The sequence below is a fragment of the Gracilinanus agilis genome, chromosome 2 (genome assembly GCF_016433145.1).
Source record: "Gracilinanus agilis isolate LMUSP501 chromosome 2, AgileGrace, whole genome shotgun sequence".
NCBI lineage: Eukaryota > Metazoa > Chordata > Mammalia > Didelphimorphia > Didelphidae > Gracilinanus > Gracilinanus agilis.
In genome coordinates, this window is record NC_058131.1 from 395,526,639 (window position 1) to 395,541,667 (window position 15,029).

General features: G+C 39.2%; 1 protein-coding gene across 1 annotated transcript in view; it reads right to left on the minus strand.

Annotated features, from left to right (window-relative positions):
• SH3RF2 (SH3 domain containing ring finger 2) overlaps positions 1-15,029 on the minus strand; it is a 175,143-nt gene that overhangs the window by 101,945 nt on the left and 58,169 nt on the right. The window contains exon 2 of the mRNA XM_044664516.1: positions 3,054-3,323. Within this exon, the coding sequence (XP_044520451.1) occupies positions 3,054-3,323 (270 nt within the window). The remainder of the gene's footprint in view (positions 1-3,053; positions 3,324-15,029) is intronic.

Genomic DNA, 15,029 nt, shown 5'->3' on the forward strand with positions numbered 1-15,029 from the left:
GGAATCACTGGTCTATACCAATTGTCCTCTCAGCATTTATGAATGGACTGTTTTCTGGTATGCCTCATTTTCATCCTCTCCTAAATAAAGTTATTGACAACAGATGAATAGGTATAGCTTGCCAACTAGGAGAACAAAATATGATTTATTTTATTTCATTTTCATTTTCCTAGTGAAGGCACCTACACTGCCAGGCATTGGCTTCCCTCCCCCTGGGCCTTCCCTTAGTAGAGCAAACTCCTAGCAAAGCATCTTTCCTTGGATATTTCCTATAAGGAAAGATAATGACAAGGCTTGGTTATAGCTTTGGAGCTATGGGGCAAATGATAGTTTTCCTGGTCTAGTTAGAGGTTGCCTAATTCATCCTAGGCCTGGAGGGGATTTAAAAGGCAAATCATAGAAAGGCAACTGGAATTAGACTGATGATATTTGGTGCCCATGGGATTTTTCACATAACCAGTAGCTCTGAATTCATGATGTAATGGAAATCCATATTATCTTCAACTCCCTCCCTATATCAGATCTCTTGAATTTCTGCCACCCCAGGAAATCCAGGGAGGTTGGCCCTAGGAAGGTAGATGTTTTTCTGGAACTCCCTTGCTTTCGCCACAATCCAGAAAATGTTGGCAATTCGGTCTCTAGTTCTTCTGCTTGTTTGAAAACCAGTCTGCTCTTCTGGTAGTTCTTGGTTCACAAACTGTTGAAATCTAGCTTGCAGAATCTAAATTATAAATTTACTAGCATGTGAGATGAACACAAGTGTTTGGTAAGACATTCTTTGGCATTGCTCTTCTTTAGGATTAGAACATAAACTGATCCTTTCCAGTCCACTGATCACTGTTGAGTTTTCTAAATTCGCTGGCATACCAAGTGCAGCACTTAAAAGCATCTTTAGGATTTTAAATAGCTCAGCTGGAATTTTGTCACTTCCACTAGGCTTATTGTTAGCTATGCTTCCTAAGGTCCACTTGACTTCATTCTTCATTCTGCATTCTGGCTCTAAATCAGTAACCACACTATTGTGGTTATTGGTGATGCTAAGTTCTTTCTTGTATAGTTCTTTTGTATATTCTTATGACCTCTTTTAATCTCTTCTGCTTCTGTTAAACCCTATCATTTTTGTCCTTTATCATGTCTATGTTTTCATGAAACATTCTCCTGATATCTGCAATTTTCTCAAAGAGATATCTTGTCTTTCCCATTCCATTGTTTTCTTCTCTTTCTTTGCATTGCTCATTTACAAACACCTTATCTCTCCTTGGCATTCTTTGGAATTGTACATTCAGTTGGGTATATCTTTCTTTTTCTTCTTCACTTTTCATTTTCCTTCTTCTCTCAGCTATTTTTATCTTATCAGATAGCCATTTGCTTTCTTGTTCTTGTTCTTCTTTGGAATTTTTTTTTGTTGCTACCTCCTGTATAGTATTGTGAACCTCTCTCTATAATTCTTCAGGTACTTTATATATCAAATCCAATTTCTTAAATCTGTTTGTCATTTCCACTTCATATTCATAAGGTATGTTGTTATGGTCTGACAGTTTTCCTTACTTTTTTCAATTTAAGTCTAAACTTTGCAATATGAAGCTCATTATCTAAGCCACAGTGAGCTCCAGGTCTAATTTTAACTGAATATATAATGCTTCCCCACCTTTGGTGGCAAAGTATATAATCACTATAATTTCAATATTGTCCATCTGGTGGCATCCACATATAGAATCACCTTTTGGGTTATTGTAAAAAAGTGTTTGCAGCAACCAACAAATTATCTTGGCACAATTCTACTAGTCTCTTCATTTTGTACTCTAAGACCAAACTTTCCTGTGATTCCAATTATCTTTTGATTTCCTACTTTAGCATTCCAGTCCCCTATGATGAATGGGATATCTTTTCTTGATATTATTTCTACAGATGTTGTAGGTCTTCATAGAACTGATCAGCCTTTTCAGCATCAGTGATTGGAACACAGACTTGTATTACTGTGATGTTGAACTGTTTTTCTTGGATTTGAATCACTATCATTGTCATTTTTGACATTATACCCCAGTATTGCTTTTTCTTACTCTTTTATTGATTATGAGTGCTATGCCACTTTTTTCCAAGATTCTTGCCCATAGAAGTATATGTAATTGTCACCTGAATCAAATTCACCCATTCACTGACACCCAAGATGTCAATGTTTAATTTTTCCATCTCCTCTCTGACCACATCTAGCTTACCTTGGTTTGTGTATCAATCTACATGCCTTTGTCCCCTTATATGGAAGCTATTTATTCCCATCTATAAAAAGTAGCACCCATAGTTTGAATTGAACCTGTTTTAGCCAGCCTTCATGTGCTAAATAAAATATTTTCCTTTTTCTTTTCCTGAGATTGCCTCATTGACCAGGGTGGGGCCCAAACAAAAATTTCTTTTAATAGAGCAAGGTGATGCTCTTTCTTAACATATTTGGAAATAAAAGGCTAGTTTTATGTAGTTGTATAGTTCATAGAGCCTAGTATTTCCTTCTAGGAACTAGATTTCAATAAGTGCCTCTAGGTGAATGGTGATGCCTTGAGTTGGTTACATTTTAGACATGGCTAGAGACTCTTTGGGTGTTCCGCACAGAATATCTAGTGTGAGTCATTAGTTCCTCCAGGGATATACTGGAACCAGCTAGAACCAAATCTGTCCAGTGTTAGCCCACTGTAAAATTTTCAGTGTGAGTATTTATTTACATCTCAAAGATCAGCAAACTAAAATCAGTGCTTGCTTTATCATTTTGTTGACTACCCAGACTTCAGAAAGTGATAGAGAAAATGTCAATGATGCAGATTAAATGTAAGTGTGAGCATATATTTTTATCACAAAGTGGGTTATTTGAACATTTACCAGCATCCCCCTGCCCTTCTACCAAGGCCACCAGTCTCAGCCTTGTCTGAATGACTATTCTACCAGTCAATGAAGCATTTTAAGGAAAAAACAAAACTCCTTATTAAAATAACCATACAAACCTTCAGTCTCTAGTTATACTAATAACCTCAATAGATTGTTCTATTTCCATCCCATCACCTTACCTTAAGGAAAGTCAGACAGTCTTGGTTCTCACTTTTGTCCTTATCTCTCAAGTCAAAATTGTAAAGAGCCCGACAGAGAGGGGGAGGTTGTGGAAGTTGCTTAATGACCTCCACTGAAGTGGTGGGGAAGATCCCACTGATGCCGTTAATCTCTCCCTGGTACCAGTTCTCATCAAGCTGTCTTCGAAGGAGGATGATATCTCCCTTGTTGAACCTCAGGTCACTTGGGTTCTGCCCTCTGTAATTGCATAGGGCTTTTGCTCTTGGCACCTGTGGGGAGACAAAGTGGAAAATTCTTTATCTGATTTACTCCAAAAAAATAAAAGAGGTAGCATGATGAGATGACTTGAACTTTGATCTGACAACAGTCTAGTCTTGATAGACTTGTACTGACTGTGTGACCTTGGGCAAGTCACCTAATTTCCTGTGCCAATTTCCCCCATTATTAAAATGGAGATAATTATATGGTTGACCTTGCTCACAGGCTGCTTCGAGGAGGAAATGAAATAATAGATATGGAAGTACTTTGAAAAAGTATGTAATACTATCCGAATGTTATTATTGAACTTTGACCTTTTTTCTGCATGAATGACTGTTTTTAAACATTCTAAAACCTAAGTTAACTGATCACCATTCAAAATGATCCATCAATTTAGTTGCAGTCCTTTTAAAATGATTTTTTTTCTACTGAAAGATATTATGCTCCCAACAGTGCTTTAAAATCTTTTTGACTAAGTTTGACAACCCAATTTTTTAAATAAACACTGATCCTGGTGCCGAAGAAGACAGAAGTTAGGACACAACCCAGTCCTTGCCACTGGGGAGGGCACCATCTAGGAGGGAGATAAGACAAACACAAATAATCGCAATAGATATTACCGAAGAAGTACATAGCAGTGCAAAGATCTGAGATCTGAGAAGTAGAGTTGTAGCTGATCAGGCAATCAGGTTCATCTCATCAAAAGAGCACATTTTCTTCCCTTTGGTCATTTGTCTCAAGACTCGCCTAGGAAGTGCTGAAGGTGGCTGTCACTGGACAGAAAGCTAGACTTGGAGTCATAGATAAAGGAGCCTGAACTGCAATAAACCTTAGAGAGCCATCAAGTCCAATCTCCTTTCTGTACACAGACGGAACATGAGCTCAGGAGAGGAGCTGACTCATCCAAGGTCCCACGGAAGACCTCGATTCTCCTCCTGCCCCAGATACTTTCCTTGCTTATGTGCTGCTGAGTCTTTTTACCTCTTTCAGACTTCATTTCCTCCTCTGTGAAATGAGGGTAATAAGAGCTTCTAGCTCATGAGGTTGTACTACTCAAACCAGATTACATATATAAAGTGCTTTACAAGCCTTAAAGCCCTCTATAAATGCTGGCTATTGTGACTGACCTCCAGTCCTCGGTTCCTCATCTGTAAAATGTGGATAATAATACCAGCAGTATCCATCTCACAGGATGCTGCAAAGGCTCCAAAGAGATAATAATAAGGTAGCATTTATAGAGTGCTTTAAAGTTTGTAACACGTTTTTATCTCATTTGATATCTGAAATGTACAGGACGATGATCTCACCTATCACCACCGAAGGGGGACTGAGTCCAAAAGGAGTCACGTTGCATATTGAATAAATCACCCAACTGCATCTGGCCCACTCCCACCCAAATCACAATGCCAGAATGGAGTTTTAGAGGCATGTAGGGGGAAAGCCAGGGCGGCTCTTTCCCTTTCCCATTCTGAAAACGATTTCAGGTGCAGGTGGCGCACATGGCTTAATGACTGCTGAGCAATTACACCCCCAACTCAAATTTCAGAAAACGTTTAAGATTCTTTGAAGATGCTTGAACTTTGAAATCTCCAGGTAGAATTAATAGCAATAACTACCTCCAACAGCAAGTGCCGCCTCCTCTTCTCTCCCACCCCACTCAGTACACAGTTGTGTTAAATGAATTTCTGGTTGCTATTTTTAATGGGAAAATCCTATTCATGGGCTCAAACAGCATTTTGGGCAGTCTCTCCCCTGGGCCACTCAAGCCCATCCTCATTCTCCCAACGATGCTTTCTTTCTCAAGCTGTAGAAAGAAATCGGGGCATGAAATGAAAGCCACTTAACATGGCTTTTCACCACAGACTTCATCCAGCGCTGTGTCTTGTAATGGAAATGCATCTCTGGAGCCTTGGCAATTTGTTCACCTAGCTGCTGAGACTATTAGCATGAATTATTTAACTCTAAGGCCCTGGAATAAAAATCAAGCACCCGAAGAGACTCAGATGGCTAATTCCATCCCATTTAGGTTTCTCTAGGGGAAATGGTTCAAAGACCCCAATAAAATATCACCTGATATATTGTTGGCAACTTTTTTTTTTTATCGTCTGTAATTGTTTTTTCTACCCAGAACCGTGAAGCTTCCCAGTCAGAGAGTCACCAAATTGCCTTCTCGCCGTTCTTCACAAATGGAGGCTGTCTAGATTGAAGTTTAATATGTGTCTCAAATGGAGGTGGCATTCCTTGCTGAGGCCACAACCAGGAATGATTTAGTGACAAATTTGTTTGGTGGCTTCTGGTCCCTACCTAATTTGCAGAGGCCCACCTGGAGAGAAGGAGGAGGTATCAGTGGGGATGGTCAACGTGGTATTCTCTGGCCTTCTTTTACAGTGATGACAAGGAGCATGGGTATAGAAAACTGTGTAAGTGATCAGAAATCATTAATATTTTGATTGGCTTTTCCGAACTCCTTTTTTCTCCTTTATTTTTTAATCTTTGTTATGAGGAGAGCTCACTGGAAAAGAGGAGGATATTTTCAGAATTGAAGGTGATAGAAAAACATTAAAAAAAGAAGAAAATAATGTCCATTAAAGCATAGAGACAACCTTCCTATACGAATCCCTCACTTCCTGGTTTGGTATTTCCACTTGGAATGCTTTGAGTTATTAACTTGGTGCTGGTTGTTGTTCAGTTGTCCAATTGTGCCTAACTCTTTGGGACCCCGTGGATGATCACAGCAGGCCAAAACTGTCCATGGGTTTTGTATTTTTTGTTTTTGACAAAGATACCCGAGTGGTTTGCCATTTCCTTCTCCAGTGGATTAAAGCAAACAGAAGTGACTTGCCCAGGGTCACACAATTAGTGTCTAAGTTTGGATTTAAGTCTTCTTGACTTCAAGCCCAGGGCTCTATCCACTGAACCACCTGGCTGTCTTATTAACTTGGTATACCAACTATATCTTCCAATGAGGAAATATGGGTAGGAAAAAAAGGTAAGTTATTAAAAAAATTAAGGTATGCTATATGAAAGACGTATAAGAAATTCAGACTATTAGTTGATTATCTATGTATATGTTATATTCACACTTCTCCCCTCTTTAGAATGTGAAATGTGAGTTCGTTGAAGGCTGAAGCTGTCTTTTATTTTGTCACTGAATCCCCAGTGCCTAATTAGTGCTGAACAGCTTTTTAGACCTAGAGCTGTGATTTTATTGATGCAAGGATCTCCTGGAAAGAAAAATCTCTCTGATGGGGATCAGCCACTTATAAGTGAGAGATAGCTGCCTGAGGGTCACAAGTATGTATGAGTCAGAGGCTTGATATGAATCTAGGTAGCCCTGACTTCAAGGCAACCTCTCAACTATTCCAGTATTACTTCTTGACACAGAGGTTTGCACATTGTGTGCAATCAATGGCTATTGTTGAACAGCTCTGAGAAGAGGCCAAGCAAGACCTGTCTGGAATTCAGCAACAATAATGGCTTAGCCTTCTATTTTAGGATGTTTTTAGAGTTGGAAGGAACCTTAGTAGTCATCTAGTTTCACCTCCCCCTCTTATTTAATAAACAGGGAAACTGAGGCCGAGGGACATTGAGTGACTTGTCATACAATGGCTAGACAAGTAGCAAGTCCTCAGACTCCAAATCTAGCAATCCATTCCACTACACCAACTGCTCCCTAAGCTGGTTTTCAGTTTGTTAGAGTAGAAAGGAAAAACATTGCTTGAAGGGAAAGAAGGGCAGTGGGGAAAGGAAGTATAAAAATACAGCCCCTCTGGCTCAGGGAGAGAGCTTTGAGTCCTGCAGAAAGCCTTGACAATGAACATGGACGGGGTCTTACCTCTTGAATTTGTCATAAGGGTGGCTGGAAGACTACTCACCTTGAGACCATCTACAAGTACTAAAGATAGCTCTCCATAGTTTACAGCCAAGCCAAACTAGCCATCTTGTTGTTGTCCAACTCACATTCCACCCCTTACATCCCACTTCTTTACCTTTAAAGGACTGTCCCCATGCCTGATATTCATTCTTTTTTTAATTGCTTTATCTTAGAATACCCAGATTCCTTTAAGATTCAATCCTGGAGGAGGAAGGTGGTGCAACCAGGTGGCTTAATGGGTTGAGAGCCAAGCCTAGAGATGGGAGGTCTTGACTTCAAATCTGGCCTCAGGCACTTTGCTGTGTGACCCTAGGCAAGTCACCTAGCCCCTACAGCTCTTCTGTCTTGGAACCAGTACACAATATTGATTCTAAGATGTAAAGTAAGTTTTTTAAAAAATCCTTACCTCCATCTTGGAATCAATACTGTGTATTGGTTCTAAGGCAAAAGAGTGGTAAGGGCTAGGCAATGGAGGTCAAGTGACTTGCCCAGGGTCACATAGCTAGGAAGTGTCTGAGTCCAGATTTGAACCCAGGACCTTCCGTCTCTGGATCTGGCTCTCTCTCTCTCTCTCCCTTTTTAAAACAAATTTAAATTGAGGGGCAGCTAGATGGTTCAGTGGATAGAGAGCCAGGTCTGAAGACAAGAGGCCTTGGATTCAAACCTGACCCTCAGGCACTTCCTAGCTGTCATTTAACCCTAATTGCCTATCCCTTACTGCTCTTCCGCCTTGGAATCAATACTTAGTACTGATTCTAAGACAGAAAATAAGGCTTTAAAAATATTCAGTTGAGCCACATTCTATGGGAACTCTTTCCTTAATGGGGCTCTCTCTCCTCAAATTATTCTGTAGCTGTTTAAAATCCTTCTGTCCTTCAGAATGTAAGCTTCTTGGGGAGAGAATTATTTTTTCTTTTTTGGCTTTGATTTTGTATCCTTGGTTTCTAGCATAACGTGTAAATAGTCGCTTACAAATTCTTGTTGGATTATATGAGAAAAGAATGCAGGAATGGTGAAGGAAAAAGACTAGAGAAAACCTAAAGGGTCAGATGTGCTGCCTTGGGCACATTATAATGTAAGGAACTAAGGAAAATAGAGAAACACAGTCCCCATTACCATTTCACTTTACTGGGAGGAAACTGAGTTATGTTACTGCCCAATAATGCAATGCAGACGACTGAGTGACTCTGCCTCTCATTTTGTTAATCATATTAGAATAGGCTTGTCAGTGGAGGCATTAGTCTTAAAGTCAAAGGAAAGCAATGAGTAAATTGATGCCAGTGATATGTTAGAAGGTGCTGATGGCCCAGCCCAGCCTGCCTGTGTTACTCTATTTTTCTGCCAAGAAGGAATGGGAGCTGGGAAGTGACAGAGCTCACTTAACACATCCAACTTGGGCTGGCTACTCTTATGAATCCCAAACTGCCTGTAGCAATAAACCTCAAAGAGGCTCATGTTACCATGGCTATTTAAGTATCCCATGGCTATTAAAAAGGCAGTGTGGAGTAGTGGGGAGAGAGCTGGTCCAGAAGGCAGGAAGATATGGGTTTAACTTCTGTTTATGATATACAGTAATCGTATGACTCCTGGGCAAATCATTTAACCACTCAAAGCTATAGGCAGTTCTCTGACTTTGAATTGCTGAAAAAGTGCAGACTTGTGTTGATATTGGGCATTTCTTCACCTTATATTTTTGGTACAGGGCATCCCAAAAGGCATAGCAAATTTTAATACTCTAATGGCTTAAATTTCTACCAAGATTTTTTGGAACATTGTATATGGAGTTCCCTAACAATGAAATTGAAGGTCCAATCACTATCTGTAAGGCACTTGACAAAGGAAACTCTTGCATCTTGAGTATAGATGTGAGATCAGTCAGTCATTTATGGACTCTCTAATATCCTCTGCTCAATTTTTTTCCTCCATAAAGGGTTTGACATTTCAAGGGTGTTTGGGAGAGCCAATGACTTTTCCTAATGACTAATATCAATTCCTCTCTATGCAGTGCTTTGCATATATAATAATGATAATAACATTTATTTAGTGGGTTTAAAATTTGCAGATAAATTTTCCATATATTATCTCATTTGATCATCACAATTCTATGAGATAGGGTATCATCTATCCCCTCCCTTTTTTGGTATTGTTTAGTCATTTAGTCATTCAGTCGTGTCTAACTCTTCATGACCCCTTTTGGGGTTTTCTTGGCAAAGATACTGGAGTGGTTTGCCATTTCCTTCTCTAGCTCATTTTGCAGATGAGAAACTGAGGAAAACAGGATTGAGTGACTTGCCAAGGGTCAGGCAGCTAGTAAATGTCTGAGGCCAGATTTGAACTCAGGAAGGTGAGTCTTCCTGATTCCAGTGGTATTTTATCCATTTCACCACTCAGCTGCCTTCCCTCCATTTTTTTTTTAAACCCTTACCTTCTGTCTTGGAGTCAATACTGTGTATTGGCTTCAAGGCAGAAGAGTGGTAAGGGCTAGGCAATGGGGGTTAAGTGACTTGCCCAGGGTCACACAGCTAGGAAGTGTCTGAGGCCAAATTTGAACCTAGGACCTCCCATCTCTAGGCCTGGCTCTCAATCCACTAAGCCAACCAGCTGCCCCCCTTCGCTCCATTTTACAGAGAAGGAAAATGAGGTTCAGAAAAGCCAAGTGATTTACTCAGTCACATGCCCTGACAGTATATTTTTTTGACATTGAGGTCTACCAGGTTGATAAGGAATTTGAAGTTAGCTGTGTCATGCAAGGGACGATCATTTTGTTGAACTATTTTCTTCAACTTTCTTTGGGTAAGTAACTTAGATAGCAGCAGGTGAGTTAAAAGAGTTTAACTTTAGTTTGTTTCAGTTGCCAGTGGTAAGAGTGGGAGTGGGGTGGGGATCAAGGATACACATTTGATTTGCTCTCCAAGTGGTTACTCTGACTTTAGTCACTTAAAAAGCTTAACATTTACCAAAAAAAAAAATTTCCAATATGCTTTTTCAGTTTCCTATCTTGTTTTTCCTCTTCCCTCTATCCTTGCCCTCTTTTTTCTGCCTACTGAAAAGTTAGTATTGTTTTATTGCTGTACTCATTTGCTTAAATATCTCTAAAGCCATTGGGAAAAGATCTACGAGCAGATGACAGATACTAAGAAAGTTCTGAAAAGCTTTTGTTCTGGGCAGACACCACATTCTGCCACCCTTTGCATCATCTCTAGGCACAGACTAAATCCAGAAATACATTACCTACTCTGGTCTTTCCCAATCACTGAGGAGTAACACTCATCAGAGGCTTGAACTATTTTCTTTGATCTTTCATCTCTCCATGACTTCTAATCTTCTTTTTACATTGCTCCTACTTCTCTCTCCTTCTTTTCTCTTTCCCAGTGCATACTATGTTGCCACTCTGTGTCAGTGGGCAGAATCTCTGCTTACCTTGGCAAGCCCAAGCATCTTCCCAAATTCACAAGGATAGTGTTGCCTGCCAGAGATAAGGAGGCACTAACAGGCTTCGGTTAAAGAGAAGAAATTGCTCACGGCCAAAGTAGTCTTTTTTTGGCTCACCAATCATGTCTTTTTCCATTTGTTTTCTCCAAACTTTTCCCAGGGTGCCTTCATCTTCCAATTCTATCCAAATAACCTCTGAAATAGGATAGGCATCGGAAGCCCAGAGATCTTTAACAGGGCACACTGTAACCCCTTTACAAGCCAACCCCCCCCCCTTTCTCCTTACTTCAAAGAGAGCCAGGTGGGCAGCACCATCTCCTAGGGAATGAGCAGATGGTACGTGGGTGGCCCAACTATACAATGGTAAGGAACACCTCACCCAGGTTGGTTGGGAGTTGAACTATTGTGAAGTATCTCTGTTCTTCTCTAGTTTTCCTAACTTCAATGTGAATCTTCTCAATAGATAGGGCATTTTGTAAATGACATTCTTTTTCTATACATTTATTGTTAGAAACTAAGCCAAATTATCGTGCACTGTAAGAAAATAGATGAATAAAATGCCTCCTTCTGCCTGCAAAAGATCTCGGATTATATATAGGTAGTCCTCTTTCCATAATCTCCTTCTCCATCTTCCAATTATTTGGAAGCCACTTCTTCCCCCTCCCCCCAAGAAAAAAAAACAGTGAACAATGTTGGTGGATGAATAGAGGAAACTAGGAATGACAGCCAATTTCTGAATGTAGGGAAGCAGCTGTTTCTTGAACCACAGGCTATGTGATAGAGGGAAAGACCAGACACACATCTGTAGCTTCAGTATGGGGAAATTATCTGAAGTTACCTGAGGAGTTAAGATTTTCCACTGCCTGTTCTTCCTCTAAATAAGTAAAGTTATGCATCTGCTCTCATTTTTAAACTTAAATGAAAAAAAAAATCCATGTAGAATGGCAATTAATGAGCATAGCAGCTTAGTGTTTGATAAACCCAAAGATCCGAGCTTCTGGAGAAAGAACTCACTATTTAACAAAAACTACTGGGTAAACTGGAAAGTGGTATGACAGAGATTAGACATGGACCAACACCTCACATGACACACCAGGATAAAGTCAAAATGGATACTTGACTTACTAAAGAGTAGCACTATAGGGAACATGGAAAAGTTTACCTGTCAGACTTATGGACAAGGGAAGAATTTATGACTAAACGAGACATAGAGAACATTATAAAAATGAAATAGATAATTTTGATTATATTAAATTAAAATGTTTTTATATAAATAAACCAATGCCATGAAGATTAAAAGGGAAACAATAAATTTGGGAAAAAATCTTATGTAAGTATTTCTGACAAAAGCCTCATTTCTCAAATATGGAAAAAAATGGAGTCAAATTTATAAGAATACAAGACATTCCTCAATTGAAATATGGTCAAAGGATAAGAATAGGCAATTTTCAGAGGAAGAAATTAAAACTATCCAAAGGCACATGAAAAAATGCTCCAAATCACTACTGATTAGAGAAATGCAAATTAAAACCACTCTGAGATACCATCTTACACCTACCAGATCAACTAACATGACCAAAAAGGAAAACGATAAAAATGATGGCGGGGATATGGGAGAATTGGGATACTAATTCATCGTTGGTGAAGCTGTGAACTGATCCAATCATTCTAGAGAGCAATATGGAATTGGGCTCAAAGAGTCACAAAACTTCGTATACCTTTCTACCCAGCTGTACCATTACTGTGTCCCCAAAAGAATCAGAGATAGGGGAAAAGGACCTACCTATACCAAAATATTTTTAGCAACTCTTTTTGTAATGGCAAAGAATTGGAAACTGAGGAATTGTCATGAACAAATTGTGGTATATGATTGTAATGGAATACTATTATGCCAAAAGGAATAATAAACAGGACGAGTTCAGGAAAACCTAGAAAGACTTATATGAAATGATACAAAGTGAAGTGAGCAGAACCAGGAGAACAATGTATATAGTAACAGAAATATTATACGATGATCAACTGTGAAGGACTAAATCATTATCAAGCAAAACAAATTCCCAAGATAGCCACAAGGGATTCATGATGAAAATGCTATCCATAGCCAAAGAAAGAACTGTTGGAAATTGAGTACAGATCAGAGCATGTTGTCTCTATTTATTTCATGGGATTTCTACTGTATATGTGATATGTGTCTTCTATCATGACATGAGCAATATGGAAATGTGTATTAGATGCAAGTATAGGTATAACCTATATTGTATTATTCACTGCCTCATGGAGGTGAGGAGGGTTAGAGAAGGAGAAGAACCCGAATTCTAAAATGTCCCCCCAAATGGTCAAAAAGTGTTTCTACATGTAATTGAAGAAATAAAATTTAAAATTACACTTTCTGACAAATTTCTAATGTTTTGCTATTTAGATTCTCTTTATCCTTAGTCACATGTTGAATAAACACCTGGGCTGGAATTTGAACAAAGGATTTTTAGTGTCAGAGTACCTGGATTCAGATCCCTTGACACTGCTACTTATTCGGTGACCCTAGGCAAGTAATCTGATCTCTTCTGATCTCATTTTTTTCCTCTACCAAATGGCCTAGACCCCAGGAGTTGAAGGAAGATGATCTCTGGGGTTCCTTATAGCTCCAGATTTTTTCTTTTTTTTTTCTTTCAAAAACAACTTTATTTAAATATTTTTTTTCATAACGCCTTTATTTCCTCCAGCTCTACAAAGAAGGGAGAGAGATCCAATTCTAAAGCTATCATTCTATGATACAGAATCCACATCCAAGGTCTTTCCTACTGTACCACATGTGTTCTCCTGTGGAATAAATTCAGAACACAGACCTGTTTGTAGATAACTAAGTCCAAGAAAATTCAGGTCAATAATGTTCTAAAATTATATATTTTCTGCATAGCAACTAGAGAAGCTGCTGAGGTTTCAGAATCTTCAGCTGGGCCATAACAGCCAAACCAATATAATACTGGGCTGTTCACCACCTCTGTTTCTAGAAAAACTCCCATTTATCCTGTTATTATTTCTGTAGGAATGAGAAATATAAAGAGATGACACCCACAAATGAGCATATGGACTTTCCTTAGGTCATCCTTAAAAACAGTTCCCTCAAAACCTTTTACCTTGGATAAAAAATATCTTTTCTAAAATCTTTTATTAAAAAAAATTAAAACATTTTATTGACAACTTGTATGTTTACATCACCTTCACTTGAGAAAATATTTCTCCCACCATCACTACCAAGCAAACAATCTCTTGTAGTAAATAATTATAACAAAACCAGCACTTAAAATAGTACTTTTAAGATTTTTCAAAGGACTCTGGATATATATTTTTGCATCTTCATAAGAACCTTAGGAGGTAGGTGGTATTTTTATCATTTATAGATAAGGAAACTGAGAGAGAATGACTTGCCTATGGTGACACAGCTAATAAATGCTATCATGATTGAGGCTGGATTCGAACACAGGTCTTCCTGACTTCAGATCCAGTACTCTATGCACTGTATCACCTAGAGCAGGGGTCGGCAACCTTTTTGGCCGTGAGAGCCATAAATGCTACATTTTTTAAAATGTAATTTTGTGAGAGCCGTACAGTGCTCACAGTGCGCTCCTGTAACAGCGCCTGAAAAAAAATTGACTTTATGGCTTCTGCAGAAAGAGCCATATCTGGCCCTCAAAAGAGCCAGATATGGCTTGAGAGCCATACGTTGCTGACCCCTGACCTAGAGAAAGGGAGGGGAATAAAAGTAATTATCTACCAAGTCTTTTTTTTAAAGTCCTTATCTTCTGTCTTAGAATCAATACTGTTTAGTGGTCCCAAGGTAGAAGAGCGGCAAGGATTAGGCAATGGGAGTTAAGTGACTTGCCCAGGGTCACACAGCTAGGAAGTGCCTGAGGTCAAATTTGAACTCAGGACCTCTTGTCTCTAGGTCTGGTTCTCAATCCATTGAGCTACTTAGATGCTCCTGACTAATATCTTTCTAATCTGAGCCTACCTTGGAAAATATAATATTGAAAAATGTTTTCCATTCTTCCCTTTTATAATGTCTCCATAAACCCTTTTCTATTCAATCATGTGAAGACAGATATGAGTAAAGGGTAGTGTGTGTGTGTGTGTGGGAGAGAGAGAGAGAGAGAGAGAGAGAGAGAGAGAGAGAGACAGAGACAGAGACAGAGACAGAGACAGAGACAGAGACAGAGACAGATAGACAGAGACAGAGAGAAAGAAGAGAAGACAAGAGAAGAGAAGACAAGACAAGAGAAGAGAGAGTTAAGGAGTTCCTTTCTCCATATTTTCTGAAGGGGGATGGTACACTAACACAGACTAAAGAGATTTCCCTTTCAGCATCTGCTGATTGGAATGGCTCCAATCTGGTTTTGGTTTGTATTTGCTGTCA